The sequence below is a fragment of the Rhagoletis pomonella genome, unplaced genomic scaffold, assembly GCF_013731165.1.
Source record: "Rhagoletis pomonella isolate Grant_MI unplaced genomic scaffold, Rhpom_1.0 Rhpom_scaffold_00004, whole genome shotgun sequence".
Classification (NCBI taxonomy): domain Eukaryota; kingdom Metazoa; phylum Arthropoda; class Insecta; order Diptera; family Tephritidae; genus Rhagoletis; species Rhagoletis pomonella.
The window spans coordinates 63,202,217-63,217,785 of NW_023458558.1; the positions used below are offsets into that span (position 1 = coordinate 63,202,217).

Genomic DNA, 15,569 nt, shown 5'->3' on the forward strand with positions numbered 1-15,569 from the left:
AAAAAAACTATCATTACTCGTTGATAGTTGGCAGCAATACTATCGATAGTGTCAAGCGCTAATATCGATAGTCAGTGTAATGATAACAACTGTTCCAAATTAACCGGGACGGCATCGAAATAAAAAAATAAAATGATTGGGAAAAGAAACACACTTAGGGCCGTTTTCTCAAACAACCTTTAACTTTAAAGCTCACTTAATATATACCGATTGCTTTAAAATGTATAGTTGTGTCTAAAGTAAAGCGTCTTATTATCGAATTTTATTTATTTATTTAATATAATATTTATTTATAATTATTTATTAATATAATTTTTTTGATTTGTTTACAGCCAAGGAACATATGTCACACGTGAAAACCCGATAATAGGAATGCTTCTCTTTAGACATAGCTATAAGTTTTAAAGCAACGTTTAAATATAAAGGGAGCTTTTCAATTATAGGTTGGTTGAGAAAACGGCCCTTAAAGAAGGAAGCACAAAGAAAATATCACCTATAATACAAAAATTTGCAAAGTTACCAAACCGACGCGCAGCTACACAAAATGGAGAAGTTATGAATAAAATCGGTTGTGCTAGATGCGTTAAACTAACGATAGTCAACTAGTACTATCAATAGTTTAGAGTTTTACTGCCCGTCTCCACAGGATAAAGTTTATATCTTGATACATATGTTAGAATATAAATAGTCAATGGAGACCGCTCATTGCTCTTCAAGAGCAATATATATCAGAGCTTAAATCTTGCCATCTATTTCCGGAAATTTGGTAGTTTGACAGCTACATTTTCATTTGCACGAAAACTTGGTGGCTGCAACATCATTATTATTTTAATATAAAAGCAAAAATTGAGCTGTTTCCTGTTAAAACATTTGTAATTATGTTCTTGGATGTAAAATAGCCTATTTTCTACATTTTTTAAGCGATTAAATCCGGCAAAAATACATTTTCAAAGCTATCTTACAAATGCTAACATCAAGATTGGGTGGTTCACAAGGTGTCGTACTTGTCGTATTATTGTATGTTGTAAAGTTTTTAACGGCTAAATAAATATTTAGAGGACTTGAAATCACCACTAACTATTTTTTAATTGTGTGAAATTTCATAATAAAACTTTTATGTTAGCTTGCGAATTTCTTAAATATAGTTTTAGCCGTTTAAAGTTTATGACATACAACAGTACGACAGTATACAACTCCTTGTGAACTCCCTAGATATAAAAAGCCCACACAAATATTGCCACTGATATAACTTATATCTAGCGACCAAAATGACAGCTGGGCAGAAGTTGAGGAGCATCTGAAGACCTCTAACTTCACCTCTGGTGTGAGCAAGCTTTGGTCAACCGTGAGGTCACTGTCCAATCCGACGAAGCACGACGACAGAGTCAAAATTTCCTTCGGCGACCATGCTTCGTCGGACCCGGAGCGATGCGCGAGCTATTTTAGCCGGCAGTTCATACTGCATCCTCCGGGGGACAAAGCCAAGCGTCGAGTGACCAGAAGGCTGCACAAACTGCCAAAAACCTGTGCCCCCCTTGCTTTCACCTGCGGTGAAGTTCAGGTGGCCATCGGGAAGGCGAAAGCCTCCAAAGCCATGGGTCCCGACGGAATATGCATGCTGATGCTGAAAAATTTGCGTCCTGCGGGGGTAGCGTACCTAGCGGAGGTCCTCAACTTGTCTATGGCCACTCTCATCATCCCAGACATCTGGAAGGTGGGGAGAGTGGTCCCACTGCTCAAACCGGGGAAACCTGCCAACAAAGGAGATTCTTATCGTCCGATAACACTCCTTTCCCCGGTAGCGAAGACACTCGAGGCCTTACTACTCCCGTACTTCACAAACCACTTGACCCCAGCGAAGCATCAGCATGGTTTCCGTAAAGTGCACTGTACAACAACAGCACTTAACGGCATAAACACTCAGATAACTCGTGGCCTTAACCGAAACCGTCCCTGTGAGAGAACGATTCTAGTAGCTTTGTCAAAGGCGTTTGACACCGTCTGCCATTCCACGCTACTAGAAGATATAGAGGCCTTCTCTCTCCCACAGAGGCTCAAACGGTGGTCGGCAAATTATCTGAGTGGTCGACATTCGTCGGTAATGTTTAGAGACAAAACGAGTAAACAGAGGAAAATAAAACAGTGGGTTACACAGGGTGGTGTCCTTTCCACACTACTGTTTAACTTTTACATTTCAAAGCTCCCTCAACCACCAGAGGGAGTCGCGATTGTCTCTTATTCCGACGATTGCTCGATCATGGCGACTGGGAATGGAATTGATGACCTGTGTTCGAAAGTAAACGGGTATCTCTCCGAACTTTCTCGCTTCTTCACAGCAAAGTGTCTAGCCCTCTCCCCTACGAAATCCTCCGCGACCCTGTTCACAACCCGGATGAAGGAGGTCAGGCTACCGCTGGGGATTCACGTCGATGACACACCAATTCCGACGATGAATAACCCCAAAATACTCGGAGTAACATTCGACAGCCTGCTCTCCTTCTCTGCGCACGCAACCGCTATTGTCAATAAAGTACAGAGCCGCAACAAGGTCCTCAAGTCGCTAGCCGGCAGTACTTGGGGCAAAGACAAAGAAACGTTGCTGGCAACATACAAGGCAATAGGCCGGCCGGTTTTGAACTACGCAGCGCCAGTGTGGTCGCCGGGGACTAGTAGGACGCAGTGGACGAAGCTACAGACTGCACAGAACACCGCACTCAGGACAGCGGCAGGATGCTTACTGATGTCGCCCGAACACCATCTCCACGGCGAGACGCAAATGCTCCCCGTAAAGGAGCACAACATAATGCTCTGCAAGCAGTTCCTGATCGGGAGCCACAGAAGTGGCCACCCAAACAGACAGCTGCTTGCAGAGGGGCCCTCGCCTAGGCACGTCAGGAGGCATCTTTATGAACTGACGGACGAAGTCCAGAGGTTTATCAAGCAACCTCTGGACCCGTCAGCTTACCGGCTGGCCATGAACGGCATTCACAGGGAGTCAGTCTCGAGTTATGTAGACTCTAGACCTGTGAATGCCGTTCTAGGCATACCGCCCCCGGACACAGACGAGATTTCATCTGCCTCGGGAGACACGAACAACACTAGCACAACTTCGCTCCTTCTACTGCAGCAGGTTAAACTCCTACCTGAGTAGATTGAATGAGGATGTGCCAAATGAGTGTCCGGCATGCGGAGAGACCCCACATGACTCGAAACATCTCTTCGCATGCCCGGAAAACCCGACAACCCTAACGGCCTTGTCACTGTGGACCAACCCTACAGAAGCTGCACGCTTCCTAGGGCTGCCGTTAGTGGAACTTGACGACAACGACTGAGATACCAACCATCCTGGGCGGGGTTGTTGTAGCCGCTACAACAACAACAACAACAGCTGGGCAGCAATAAATTTTATCCTGTGGAGACGGCCAGTTAGAGAAAAACTATCACTACTCATCGATAGGGCCAAAAAATAGAGCTATCGATAGTACCATCGATACTTTGACACCTCTAATTTCCAGATTTACCTTGCACTTCTTTTCAATTTCACGCTCTCTTTGTACAGTTTTCCGTGAGTGGTTGCTGACCGTACTTAGTTTGGCACGTGTAGTTTCAACGAAACTAAAATATTTATTTTGCATTAATAAATCTTTAAAATCCTACATTAGAAATGGAGCGGGAAGAATTCTACGGTAAGTAAAAACGAGTAATTACTCGTTAGTATTTTAACTCAAAGGTTTCGAAGCCATACAAAAAAACAACTATGCAGTTCCCTGCTAATAGTCATATCTATGTGTTTGATTTTTTAGGAGTCACGCTTAGTGAAAAGGAGCCTTTAGCCCAATTCGAAATGGAGGAGCCACACACAACCGCCGAAGATCAAAAATTGGTTATTAAGCAGATCTGCCTGGGTGCTGAAGCTAAAGAAGGGGAATTCAATGTAGTACAGGTGAGTGCACGTTTAATGAATGCTTGTTGATGTAGCGTTAGGGGTGTGTGTGTTGGAGGAAAACGTGCCGCTTAAATGTTTTTTTTTATTGTACTTATAAATGGAGACGTATAATATATACGAGTGCGTATTTGTTTATACCGAAGCGAAGTGAATTAAGTAGCTGGAGAATTCCGAAAGAAATTAATTGTGCTATATACATGCATATTAAATCTTACATACATATTTAATATGCCTTGGTTGCATTACTTTCTATGGCAATTATCATAAAAAAACTGGTTGCGACTTTTGTTCGAACTTTTTGCTTATTCATTAGTCAGATTCCAGTATGATTGGTAATGTTCGGAATTAAAGAAGAGTTTATGTCAATGCTACCAGGCCACTATCTCAACTGGTCGATATCCATATATTCATCCTGTCTAACAACACCGTTTGTAGAACTAGCGACTACAGGACTGATGAATCGGTAGCTACCTGGTCAACTCCGTCAATTACCGACCGACTGCTTGCAGTGTATTTCAGCGATTACTTTTTCAAGGCATTGTCCTAGGCAGTGATCGGACTTCTACCACATTGTGGTAGATCTTCCACATTTTAGAGCATCTACGACATCTACCACACAAGGTCTGAAATCTACCACATATTCGCGTTTTTGAATCCCTAGTTTTATTTTTGCTCGACATAATTTTCTTAATTTTAAGAGCAAAAATTGTTCAAGTCTAAACACTATGGAATGATATAATACAAGATTCCGCATTCCCGGCGGCGATGAAATTTCTTAAGTAAAAGTAAATAAAGCTGAATGGGAGGATAAAATAAACTGTAAAATAGTAAATTTTCTCAATAATAAATTTTTCGTCAGGAAACGAGGTTTTATTACGTTAAATTTTAAAATATATGATTTATAAAAAAAAATTAGTAGCGAAACATAAAAAAACGGCGATCACTAGTAGCGGTTTCTGTAACGTGCCACATTTGTTCGCTACATCGTGATGTGATAGAATGAAACGCTGACATGTATGTTCGAAAAATATTTTGATATGGAAGGAACCGCTTTACACTGTCAGGCAAAAAATTGCCAAAACAGAATGCAATTTTTAGCAACTTCAATCTAGCACTTTTTTATACTAAAATAAATTTTTGTAGAGTAATTAAAAAGTTTGCAATTTATGTGAAACCTTACAGAATTTCTTTAATTTTAGTACAAAGTTTGATCCAAAACCGACATCTACCACATTTTTTTTAAATCTACCGCATTTTTTCCAGATTTTAACACAGAATTTTTTTTTAAGTCCGATCACTGGTCCTAGGCGGTAATCACCATCGGCTCTATATGCACTACCGGGAGTGCTCTATATGCACTACCGGGAGGTAGTCACTTGCGTGATTTATGGGCGCCCTCTGTCGTAGTGGTTCGCTATCCTGCTTACGACTGTTTCGACTCTGCACTACCATGTGCACTACCACGGGTTAATAGAGTAACTACTTACCTAGGAGTCTGTGCGGTAGCGGTCCAAAAGTAGCGATTGGCACCAGCAGGACTGGGGGGTACCTTAGCCTTATAGGTACTGGCTAAGCTAGCACGTTTATATCATTTTAGCAACAAAACTGTTAACTCCATAATTTAATAACAAGGCATTTCTTGTTGAAATTTTTTATTTTTATGGTGCATTTACATGGTATGAAGCCATACGAACTGTTGATACGCCAACGAAGAATTAAATGGTATCGAGTGGGATGCATATAATACATTTTTGCATATGAAAAATTATGGGGAGATACTGTAAACATACTGTTGTGAAACTGTGAAGCATATGAAATTATAGCAAGTTGGATTTTCATACATCTTCCCATAAAAATTTAACAGATGCAGAGATATCAAGGAGGTTTTTCCCCATTTTGATGCATTTTTTAAATAAAAACCCAACGAAAAGGAGGAAAGCTGACACGGTTATTTGTTTATTTCCGACTTTGTCATTTGTAATTTTTGCCATTTAATGCCTAGTGGAAATCCAGCATTAGAATTAGATTAAAATATGATATGCTATACGGAAAATTTTTAAATAACATATTTTATCACTGCAATTTTATTATTTCAATGTAAAACCACGCGATTGACGTTTGAAAAGGCCGAGTTTCCAACCTGCGCTATACTTTTTGGGTTTCCTTATTTCTTACAACTTCTTATATAATTTTTTGGTGGGTATGTATGTATGTACATATCAGGGTTGTTGCGAATATTCGCATTCACAACCGCGGAGCTTCCGAATTAGTTTTAACATCGCATTCGCTTTCGAATTCGCAATAATCAATGCGGAGCTTTTGCGTATGCGAATGTTGTGCAAGTGCACCGATAAAACGTATATATGGCAAACAAAATGACAAATTGTAGCCAATCCGCTCTATGTTGAATAATATCGTCATCGTCAGTAAAAGTGACGATACGGCCATCGTCAGCCATGTTACTGATGCGTTGACGATCGTCGACTATGACGATGACGATATTCAGCATAGGGTCGGCCTTATTTTTGCCTGTGGTCGTGGGAGTATTTGTGTAACAAAACTGGTCAAATTTCATATTTATCAACTTAGATAAAAATGTCTTTAAACGTATTATTTCTTAAGCTATATAACTGAGCTATCAATGAGCAGTCATACAAGTTCTCACTTCTACTTGACTTTTGACGTGCGTCAAAGAGGACATAGTCCTTTTATTTTATTTTTTCTGTGGTTTAAAAGCGTATATCTTACATTTCTTTAGAGAGCGTTTTGCTTCTAGTGCAAAATTTCAAACTTTTCATAGCCCTTTTTTATTGGTGACGCAATATGTGTATTAATTCCATCTTTGATGAACTGATCACTTTTATGGATGAAACATATGTACTCTAGGGTAGTCCAAAAATGTATGTGAAAAAGTAAAGTGGGAATTTTTATGCTCTCACCTCTAGGATTGTTCTATATCAAAAAAAATATATATCCCTACTTTTTATTTTGAAATCAAAATATATTTAGAGGTGGCTCAAAGCGCTCAAAGTTTTCCATGTATTTGATATGGAAACAAGTAAGAAAGTCTAAGTTCGGGCGGAGCCGAACATTAAATACCCGGCGCAAGTATTAAATATGTTTTTTCACCTTTCCGAAACCTTCCGCTAGATGGTAAGCCGGGGTGTATCAATTTTGAGTAAATTAGCGTCCTTCAATTTCGAAATATTGAAGTTTCAAGCATTTCTGAAATTTACCGTTATATGAGAAGCGGCCGTTATTTTAGTCCGATTTCAATAATTTTCAACGTTTTGCTTATATGTGGCAAGCACAATAACCACACCGAGTTTGGTACAAATTGGTAGAACGGTTACCGATGTGATCATAAGTGGGCGGTGCCATGCCCATTTTCCAAAATTTTACCATAGACGTATTTCTTGGTAAAGAATTGTTGCAAGTATCAATTTTGAATAAATTAGCTTCAATATTTACTGATTTATCGAAGATTTTGTATTTCTCTAAATTACCGTTATATGGGATGTGGGCGTGGTTATTGTCCGATTTTAAAAAGTTTCGGCCATTTGGTATGCTGTACCAGGGCCAACAACTGTGCCAAGTTTGGAAGAAATTGGTGCAGCGGTTACGAAGATATACACATGTAACCATAAGTGGGCGTGGCTACGCCCATTTTCCAAAAATTTATAATATTCTTATTTTTCGTCGAAAAATTATTGTAAATATCAATTTTGAGCGAATAATCTCCAGTAGTTACTAAAATATCGTAGTTTTCGTATTTCTGAAAATTACCGTTATATGGGAAGTAGGCGTGGTTATTGAGCGATTTTAAAAATTTTCGGCCATTTAGTATGTTGTGCGAAGGCCAACAACTGTGCCAAGTTTGGAAGAAATTGGTGCAGCGGTTACCAAGATATACGCATATAACCATAAGTGGGCGTGGCTACGCCCATTTTCCAAAAATTTGCAATATTCTTATTTTTCGTCTAAAACTTATTATAAATATCAATTTTGAGTGAATTATCTTTAGTAGTTACTAAAATATCGCAGTTTTCGTATTTCTGGAAATTACCGTTATATGGGAAGTGGGCGTGGTTAAAGTCCGATTTCGCCCATTTTCAATACCAACCTACCTTGGATTAAGGGAAACCTACATACCAAATTTCGTTAAGATATCTCAATTTTTGCTCGAGTTATCGTGTACACGGACAGACGGACAGACGGACAGACGGACAGACGGACAGACGGACGGACAGACAGACATGGCTTAATCGATTTCTTTTTTCATCCTGATCATTTATGTATACATTTGTCTATATCTATCTCGATTCGTTTTGGCTGTTACAAACAACCGTTATGTGAACAAAATTAATATACCCTTGTGCACAAGTGCGCTCGGGTATAAAAAAACACTGCTGAAGTCTAGAAAAAGAAGTCTGATGAGGAGATGTGGTGATCTCCGAAATGGCTGATATAACTTCTACCGCTTAGACTTTGTTGCTTTTTCCATTTTCCTAATAAAATAATCGTGGTACAAAGCTCAATAAAAATATAAAAACCACTTTTCGTAGAAATGGTATAGAATTCTTGAAAATCAATATTTTTCGATCAGCAAACCTCTTCAGAAGATTCCCAATAATATTACCCAATTATTATTTTAAACACTTTTTATAGTAACTATATTTTATTGGATCGCCAAAACCCCCAGAAAATGTCAGAAAATGCAAGGGGGAAGAAATAAAAAATCTTTGGTATTAAAAAATGGTTAAATAAACAATTGGGTATTCCGATCGAAAAATATTGATTTTCAAGAATTCCATTTCTAGGAAATGTTTTTATTTTCATATAAAATACATGGAAAACTCTTAGCGCTTCGAGCTCGAAATATTTTTTGATTTCAAAATAAAAAAATAGGGGTATATTTTTTCGATATAGAATAATCCTAGGGGGTGAGAGCATTAAAATTCCTACTTTACTTGTTTTGGACCACACTAATGTACACATCGCCCACGTTTTCCAAAAGTGTATCAACTCAAAATTTCCATACTATATGGAATAATGAAAAAATGGCGTGAATATGCCTTACTTTTTATTGGACAGTCTTTAAAGATTCTTTTCATTCACACTCTTATACATTTCATATATTTCAAATAACAGCTGTTAACAACTTACATTTTATATGCATTAACGCAATATTTATCTACTCACAGGTTGTAACCAGAATAAACCAAAAAGAAACTCTGAAAATCCCTATTGCCGTTCTTAAAGCTGGAGAAACTCGTGCCTTACGTCCCAATGTTGAATTCCTTAACACTTCAGTTACATTCAAATTAATCCAAGGCACAGGTCCTGTTCATATGTACGGACAAAATTTGTACGGTCAAATTTCAGGGGAAGAAGGCGGCGAACCAGCTTGGTACGAAAATGAAGAAATGGATGAGGATGATGTCGATGACGATGAATATGATGACGAAGCGTCGCCACCACCACAAACAAATGGCAAAAATAGCAATAAAAGAAAATAAGCATATTTGAGCATCAAAAGTTTAATAGTTTCCAAAAAAAAAGAAATTAATCATTTATTACAAAAATTCAACTATGTAATAATAACAAAACATACTTATTTTTGTACACTTTAGATAAGAATAATGACCATAGTAGGTACTTTATAAAATAAATAATTTCAAACATTCACAAGTAATTTTTAGCAAAAAAAAACCGACTCAAAAGAAAAATATATATATATCTATATATTTCATGATTCAATGATCGGATCTAAACCAAATTAGTATGAGACCTCCTCTGTGACACTACCTTTCCGTTGCAAAAAGAATTATCGATCGTGGTCAAAAGTTATGCGGTAATATACATAAAAAAAAAAAAAAATATTTCGACGAACTGATAACCTCTTCCTTTTTGGAAGTCGGTTAAAAACAAACTAAATAACAGTTTGTCATATTTGTTGCGAACCGCGCGCGATGAAAACCGCTTACATAGCACCAATTAACTTTAAAAAATATAGAAAACAAATCACTATACCATTATTTTTATAATGCAAACATAATTTTAATTTTTCTATACAATTTCCATTTATTTACTTTTAATGTTACATAGAAACTCTTTTTTAATAAGACTTTCTTTTTAAACCCAAGTGCTCTCTTGATACTTGCTCTTAATTATTTAAAACGTGTTTGAATACAGAATATGTTACATTTTGGTTTATTACTTACGCCTAACTAAGCTAAATACAAGACTATGTCGCGAAAGATTTATATATTTTTTATAAATTCATAATTTAAAAATGGATCCTAAAGAAAAATATTCATAACATTGTTGAACACGATTTGCAAATTTATTCGTACTATATGTATGTACATACATATAAATGTACAATATACTAAATACAGCCTTGACTAATGAGTATTTGTAAATGGATCTTTTTAATTTAGAAATCGCAGTAAGTGTTTTTTTCCAAATTACGGCAATTTGCCTATCACGAGTGGGTTGTTAATTTAAAATTATGGCGAATTACCCGCAGTCATAGTCAAAGCAGCTTCTTTTAAATTATTGTCAATCACAGACATTTTACAAGAATGCGACTAAACAGTCAGTCATATCAAAAGGAAAAATTACTGAGCATTGTTAAGGAATATGAGCATTTCAATAAAATACCAGTTAGTTTTTATTTACATATTTGAAAATCGGAAAGCGTAAAGTAAATAATAAACCTTTATAACTATAATTTCCTTAAAAAAGTTGCTTGCATTTATAGGAAATGAAAATTTCCGAAGTGATATTGCGAATGGAAACACACCGGATACCGGAATAAGGGTATTCGGTTGATGCCATTCGCGCGGATCTAATCCGATTGGCACTGTGATAACAAGAGAGTGCGAAGAATTAGATCCGTACGAATGCCACTCGTCGGATACCACAATAGGCGTGATTGTTTCTTCATTCGAAAGACCTCATAGCGCAAGTTGCATGTCTCACTGTCTGGTCGCGATTGCAACATCCAAAGTTTCGAAATATCCAACCATATCGCCTATGTGCTTTATAATTTTTAGGAATATTTGTTGACATGCAATCCGCAATAACACCATTACGAGAAATTTTTTAAATTTTCTGCAGCTTTCGAAACCAAAACATTCACTTACTTTCAATCTTCCCAATCGCGAATTCCATATGAACAAATATTCCCAAATATTATAAAGCAAAACAAAAACAAGTAAAGAAGTATATGATCCGCCGAAACCGAACTTTTTATACCCGGCACAGGTATCAAATATCGTCGTTTCAACTTTCTCTGAACTACCTTTGCATGATAAGTAGGGGTGTTTACCCAATTTCAAACGTTTTCGATAATATCCGGAATTAGGCTTAATCATATACAGTATCGGTCATATCTATAGCACGCCATTTCAAAGTGATATTGTGTGCCACTTATATGTATTTATTTATTTTTAAAAATTTTCAATTAAAATACAGTTCTTTCTCTAACAAACCCCATATAAACCCAAGTTTAACAATTTGTAGAAAACTTCAAAAAAGTGCAAAAAATTTTCAACTAAGTTTCAAACTTTTTTCTCGGAAGTGTTAGAATTTTTTCGAGTACACAGTTTTTTAGCCCCTTCAATTTTAGTCTGATAATGTGCAAGTTTCAAGTGGCTAAAAGTTACCGTTGATTTTTTAGAATTTTTTTCGCCAAAGGCGTTGCGGATTTCTTCCATATACAAATAAGTTGAGTTTATTCATTATATGGAAGCCAATGTGACAAAAAAAAATCTAAAAAATAAACGGTAATTCGTAGCCACTTCAAATTTGCTCATTATCAGACTAAAATTGAAGGGGCTAAAAAACTGTGTACTCAAAAAAATTCTAACACTTCCGAGAAAAAAGTTTGAAATTTATGTGAAAATTTGTTGCACTTTTTTGTAGCTTTCTACAAATTATTAAGCTTGGACTTGTATCTGGTTTGACTGAGAATGAACTATATTTAAATTGAAAATTCTTAAAAATTAATAAATAAACATATGTGACACACAATATCACTTTGAAATGGCGTGCTATAGATATGACCGATACTGAATGTAATACTCCTATATTGGCAGTAAGAGCTAGTACCGTCCGAAAACACTACAGTACAAATATATCAATAAACACGTATGAAAGAAAAGGTACACATATGTTTATAAATAAACATGTACACAACACATACCCAAAAACAGCACTCAAGTACACAATACATTGACAAAAACGGTACTAGACTGTCTCGCTTTGATTTCGGAATGCTTACACATTGAGAAGTTAGCTTACTGCCAATATAGAAGTATTACATATATGGGCTTAATGAGTTAAATGAACCTAGTTAGGTAGAAATCGATGAAGTGGTTACCGACCTTTGTAGTTATAAAGTGGGCGATGCTACGCCGAATTCCTAAAAGTCTATAGCAGACTTATTTATTGTTAGGAGATTGTTGTAACTATTAACTTGAAGTACATTAGCGTCCTCAGTAATTGAAATATCCGAGTTTTCGTATTTTTGAAATTTACCCTTATACGGGAAGCGGATGTAATTTTAGTCCGATTTGAATTATTTTCAACAAATTGCATTTCCGCACCAAGGTTATTAAGTGCATCGAGTTTGGTAGAAATTGATGAATCGGTTACCGAGATACACATTTGTGGTCATAAGTGGGCGGACCACGCCCATTGTCCAAAAATTTATACACTCCTATTCTGCAACTCTTTCGTATTCGGATTTTGCTACGAATCGTAGAAATAGTATTCTGCAATCCGAATCGTATTTCGAACTTTCGAAATTCGTAACAATGGCATGCCCAAAAACGAACGAGTACTCTTTTTTGCGTAGTTTTGTACGAAAACAATTTTGTGTCGGAGGCGAAATAAAAGATGTAAATCAATGTGTATTTGCAAGAAATATTGGTGGTATTAATTTAATCAGATAAATTTGCCATTCGCATATACGTATATTTTTATCCACTGTTTTATATAAACAAGCAAATAAGAATCTTTGTTGCCCCTTATCGAGAAACTTGGGTCCGGCTTAGTTATTTGTACAACGATTTTCTGTTGTTGTGGCCAAACGCATAGCCCGAACCCAAAAACTTTAACATACACGCATGGCGTAGCCAGGTAGGGGCAGGGGGGGGCTCCAAACCCCCCCCCCCCCCCCAACCTTTAAAATTTTCCTTATATATATATAAAATAGTACCCTTAAATACCAGCTTAATAGGGTCGAGCCCCCCCCTAAATTTCAATCTGGCTACGCCGATGCATACACGTGTAATCAAAGGATTCACATTTTTATACCCGAGCGCACTTGTGCACAAGGGTATATTAATTTTGTTCACATAACGGTTGTTTGTAACAACCAAAACGAATCGAGATAGATATAGACAAATGTATACATAAATGATCAGGATGAAAAAAGAAATCGATTAAGCCATGTCTGTCTGTCCGTCCGTCTGTCCGTGTACACGATAACTCGAGTAAAAATTGAGATATCCCAACGAAATTTGGTATGTAGGTTTCCCTTAATCCAAGGTAGGTTGCTATTGAAAATGGGCGAAATCGGACTGTAACCACGCCCACTTCCCATATAACGGTAATTTCCAGAAATACGAAAACTGCGATATTTTAGTAACTACTGAAGATAAAGCACTCAAAATTGGTATTTACAATAATTTTTTGACAAAAAATAAGAATATTATACATTTTTGGAAAATGGGCGTAGCCACGCCCACTTATGGTTACATGTGTATATCTTGGTAACCGCTGTACCAATTTCTACCAAACTTGGCACAGTTATCGGCCTTGGTACAGCATACAAAATCGCCGAAAATTTTTAAAATCGGACGATAACCACGCCCACATCCCATATAACGGTAATTTAGAGAAATACAAAATCTTCGATAAATCAGTAAATATTGAAGCTAATTTGTTCAAAATTGACGCTTGCAACAATTCTTTACCAAGAAATACGTTTGTGATAAATTTTTGGAAAATGGGCGTGGCACAGCCCACTTATGATCACATATATGTATCTCAGTAACCGTTCTACCAATTTGTACCAAACTCGGTGTGGTTATTGTGCTTGCCACATATAAGCAAACCGTTGAAAATTATTGAAATCGGACTAAAATAACGGCCGCTTCTCATATAACGGTAAATTTCAGAACTGCTTGAAACTTCAAAATCGAAATTTAAGGACTCTAATTTACTCAAAATTGATACGCCCCGGCTTACCATGTAGCCGTAGCTTTCGGTAAGGCGAAAAACATATATTTAATACGTGCGCCGGGTATTTAATGTTCGGCTCTGCCCGAACTTAGACTTTCTTACTTGTTTTAAGATAAATTTCGACGTGGGTTCTGCGCAAAAATGCTGTGGACGGCGTAGCCGGAGTGATATGCACTAGAAATGTTGTATACTTTTGACATGCGGAAGCCCCTCTTCCCCGCAGCACAGAAAGAATTCTACTTAGGAAGGATTATAATCCCTCAAAATATGTGGATTTTTCGTAGCGTAGCTACGAATTACGAATTACGAAAATTCGGGTTCTAGAATAAGGGGGATAATCTAATTTTCTGCTAAGTAGTTATTGCGATTATCGATTTTAAGTAAATTGGCCCCAGTAGTTACTGATTTACCGCAGTTTTCGGTACCGACTTTGGTAAGGATTGGTGGAGTGGCTACTGAGATACAGCATTTCATCATAAGAGGGCGGGGTCACGCCCATTTTCCTAAAATTTCATAACTATGTTTGACCACAATTCTGCTCCACATACTAATTTTTAACAATTTGCATGTAATATTTACTGAAATATCGTAGTTTTTGCATTTTTCGAAAATACCGTTATATGGGAAGTGGACGTGGTTACAATCCGATTTCGCACATTTTCAATACCAACCTACCTTGGATTAAGGGCAACCTACATACCAAATTTCGTTGAGATATCTCAATTTTTGCTCGAGTTTAGTGACCAGTCAAAACGTAGGAAAACTGCCTAGCTTTGTCAAGATTTTTCCCGCGAACACTTAACGTTCGCAGCACAATGAGCCTGCGAGCTAGAGGAAAGCGCAGTGAAGCCAAACAAGTTCTCGACACTATTAATCCCCCATCTGAAGAAACTTCTCTGAACTGCCGCATGTTTTTTTCGAATCACGAAATAAAGATTTCAAAGCGTATCGTGAACGTTTTAGCCGAAAAACTTCAAGGAAAGCTAACCTTGAAGATGTATTTCATCGTCTACTTTATTCTTCTGATCCTCATATTACGAGTTTAAGACCTTTACAAACAGTAAAAAGAAAATAATTTGATGTAGAAGTAAAAGACATGCTTTTAGAAGAGAATTTTGAATATACACAACCTGAATCTGATGATTATATAGACGAATAAAATTTGTATCGTGCCTTGTACCGTTTTGTTGTTGTTTCTATTTTAAGTAATCTTTATGTCCCGTTACCATAATTACAATTATCAATGTACAATGAATTAGTTTTTCAGTGTTTAGAACACGAAGTGACTTATTGGAAATAGTGGATGATCTGGGTTTATTATTTTTCTCTACATATTTTTCAATTTAACAACAGTGTTAGTACAGTA

The 15,569-nt window shown here is 37.0% G+C and overlaps 1 protein-coding gene across 1 annotated transcript; it reads left to right on the forward strand.

Moving 5' to 3' along the window:
• Positions 1 to 3,544: 3,544 nt before the first annotated feature.
• LOC118737955 (nucleoplasmin-like protein) lies at positions 3,545 to 9,637 on the forward strand. The gene is made up of 3 exons (XM_036468790.1): positions 3,545 to 3,686; positions 3,804 to 3,943; positions 9,151 to 9,637. The coding sequence occupies exons 1-3, from the start codon at positions 3,665 to 3,667 to the stop codon at positions 9,463 to 9,465; spliced, it is 477 nt and encodes a 158-aa protein (XP_036324683.1). The 5' UTR covers positions 3,545 to 3,664; the 3' UTR covers positions 9,466 to 9,637.
• The last annotated feature ends 5,932 nt before the right edge of the window (positions 9,638 to 15,569 follow it).

Bases quoted from the DNA above. Each gene is read 5' to 3' on its own strand.
- LOC118737955 (XM_036468790.1), top strand. From the start codon at position 3,665: ATGGAGCGGGAAGAATTCTACG. The intron at 3,687-3,803 runs GTAAGTAAAAAC...TTGATTTTTTAG, and splicing joins GGAGCGGGAAGAATTCTACG to GAGTCACGCTTAGTGAAAAG. The intron at 3,944-9,150 runs GTGAGTGCACGT...ATCTACTCACAG, and splicing joins GGGAATTCAATGTAGTACAG to GTTGTAACCAGAATAAACCA.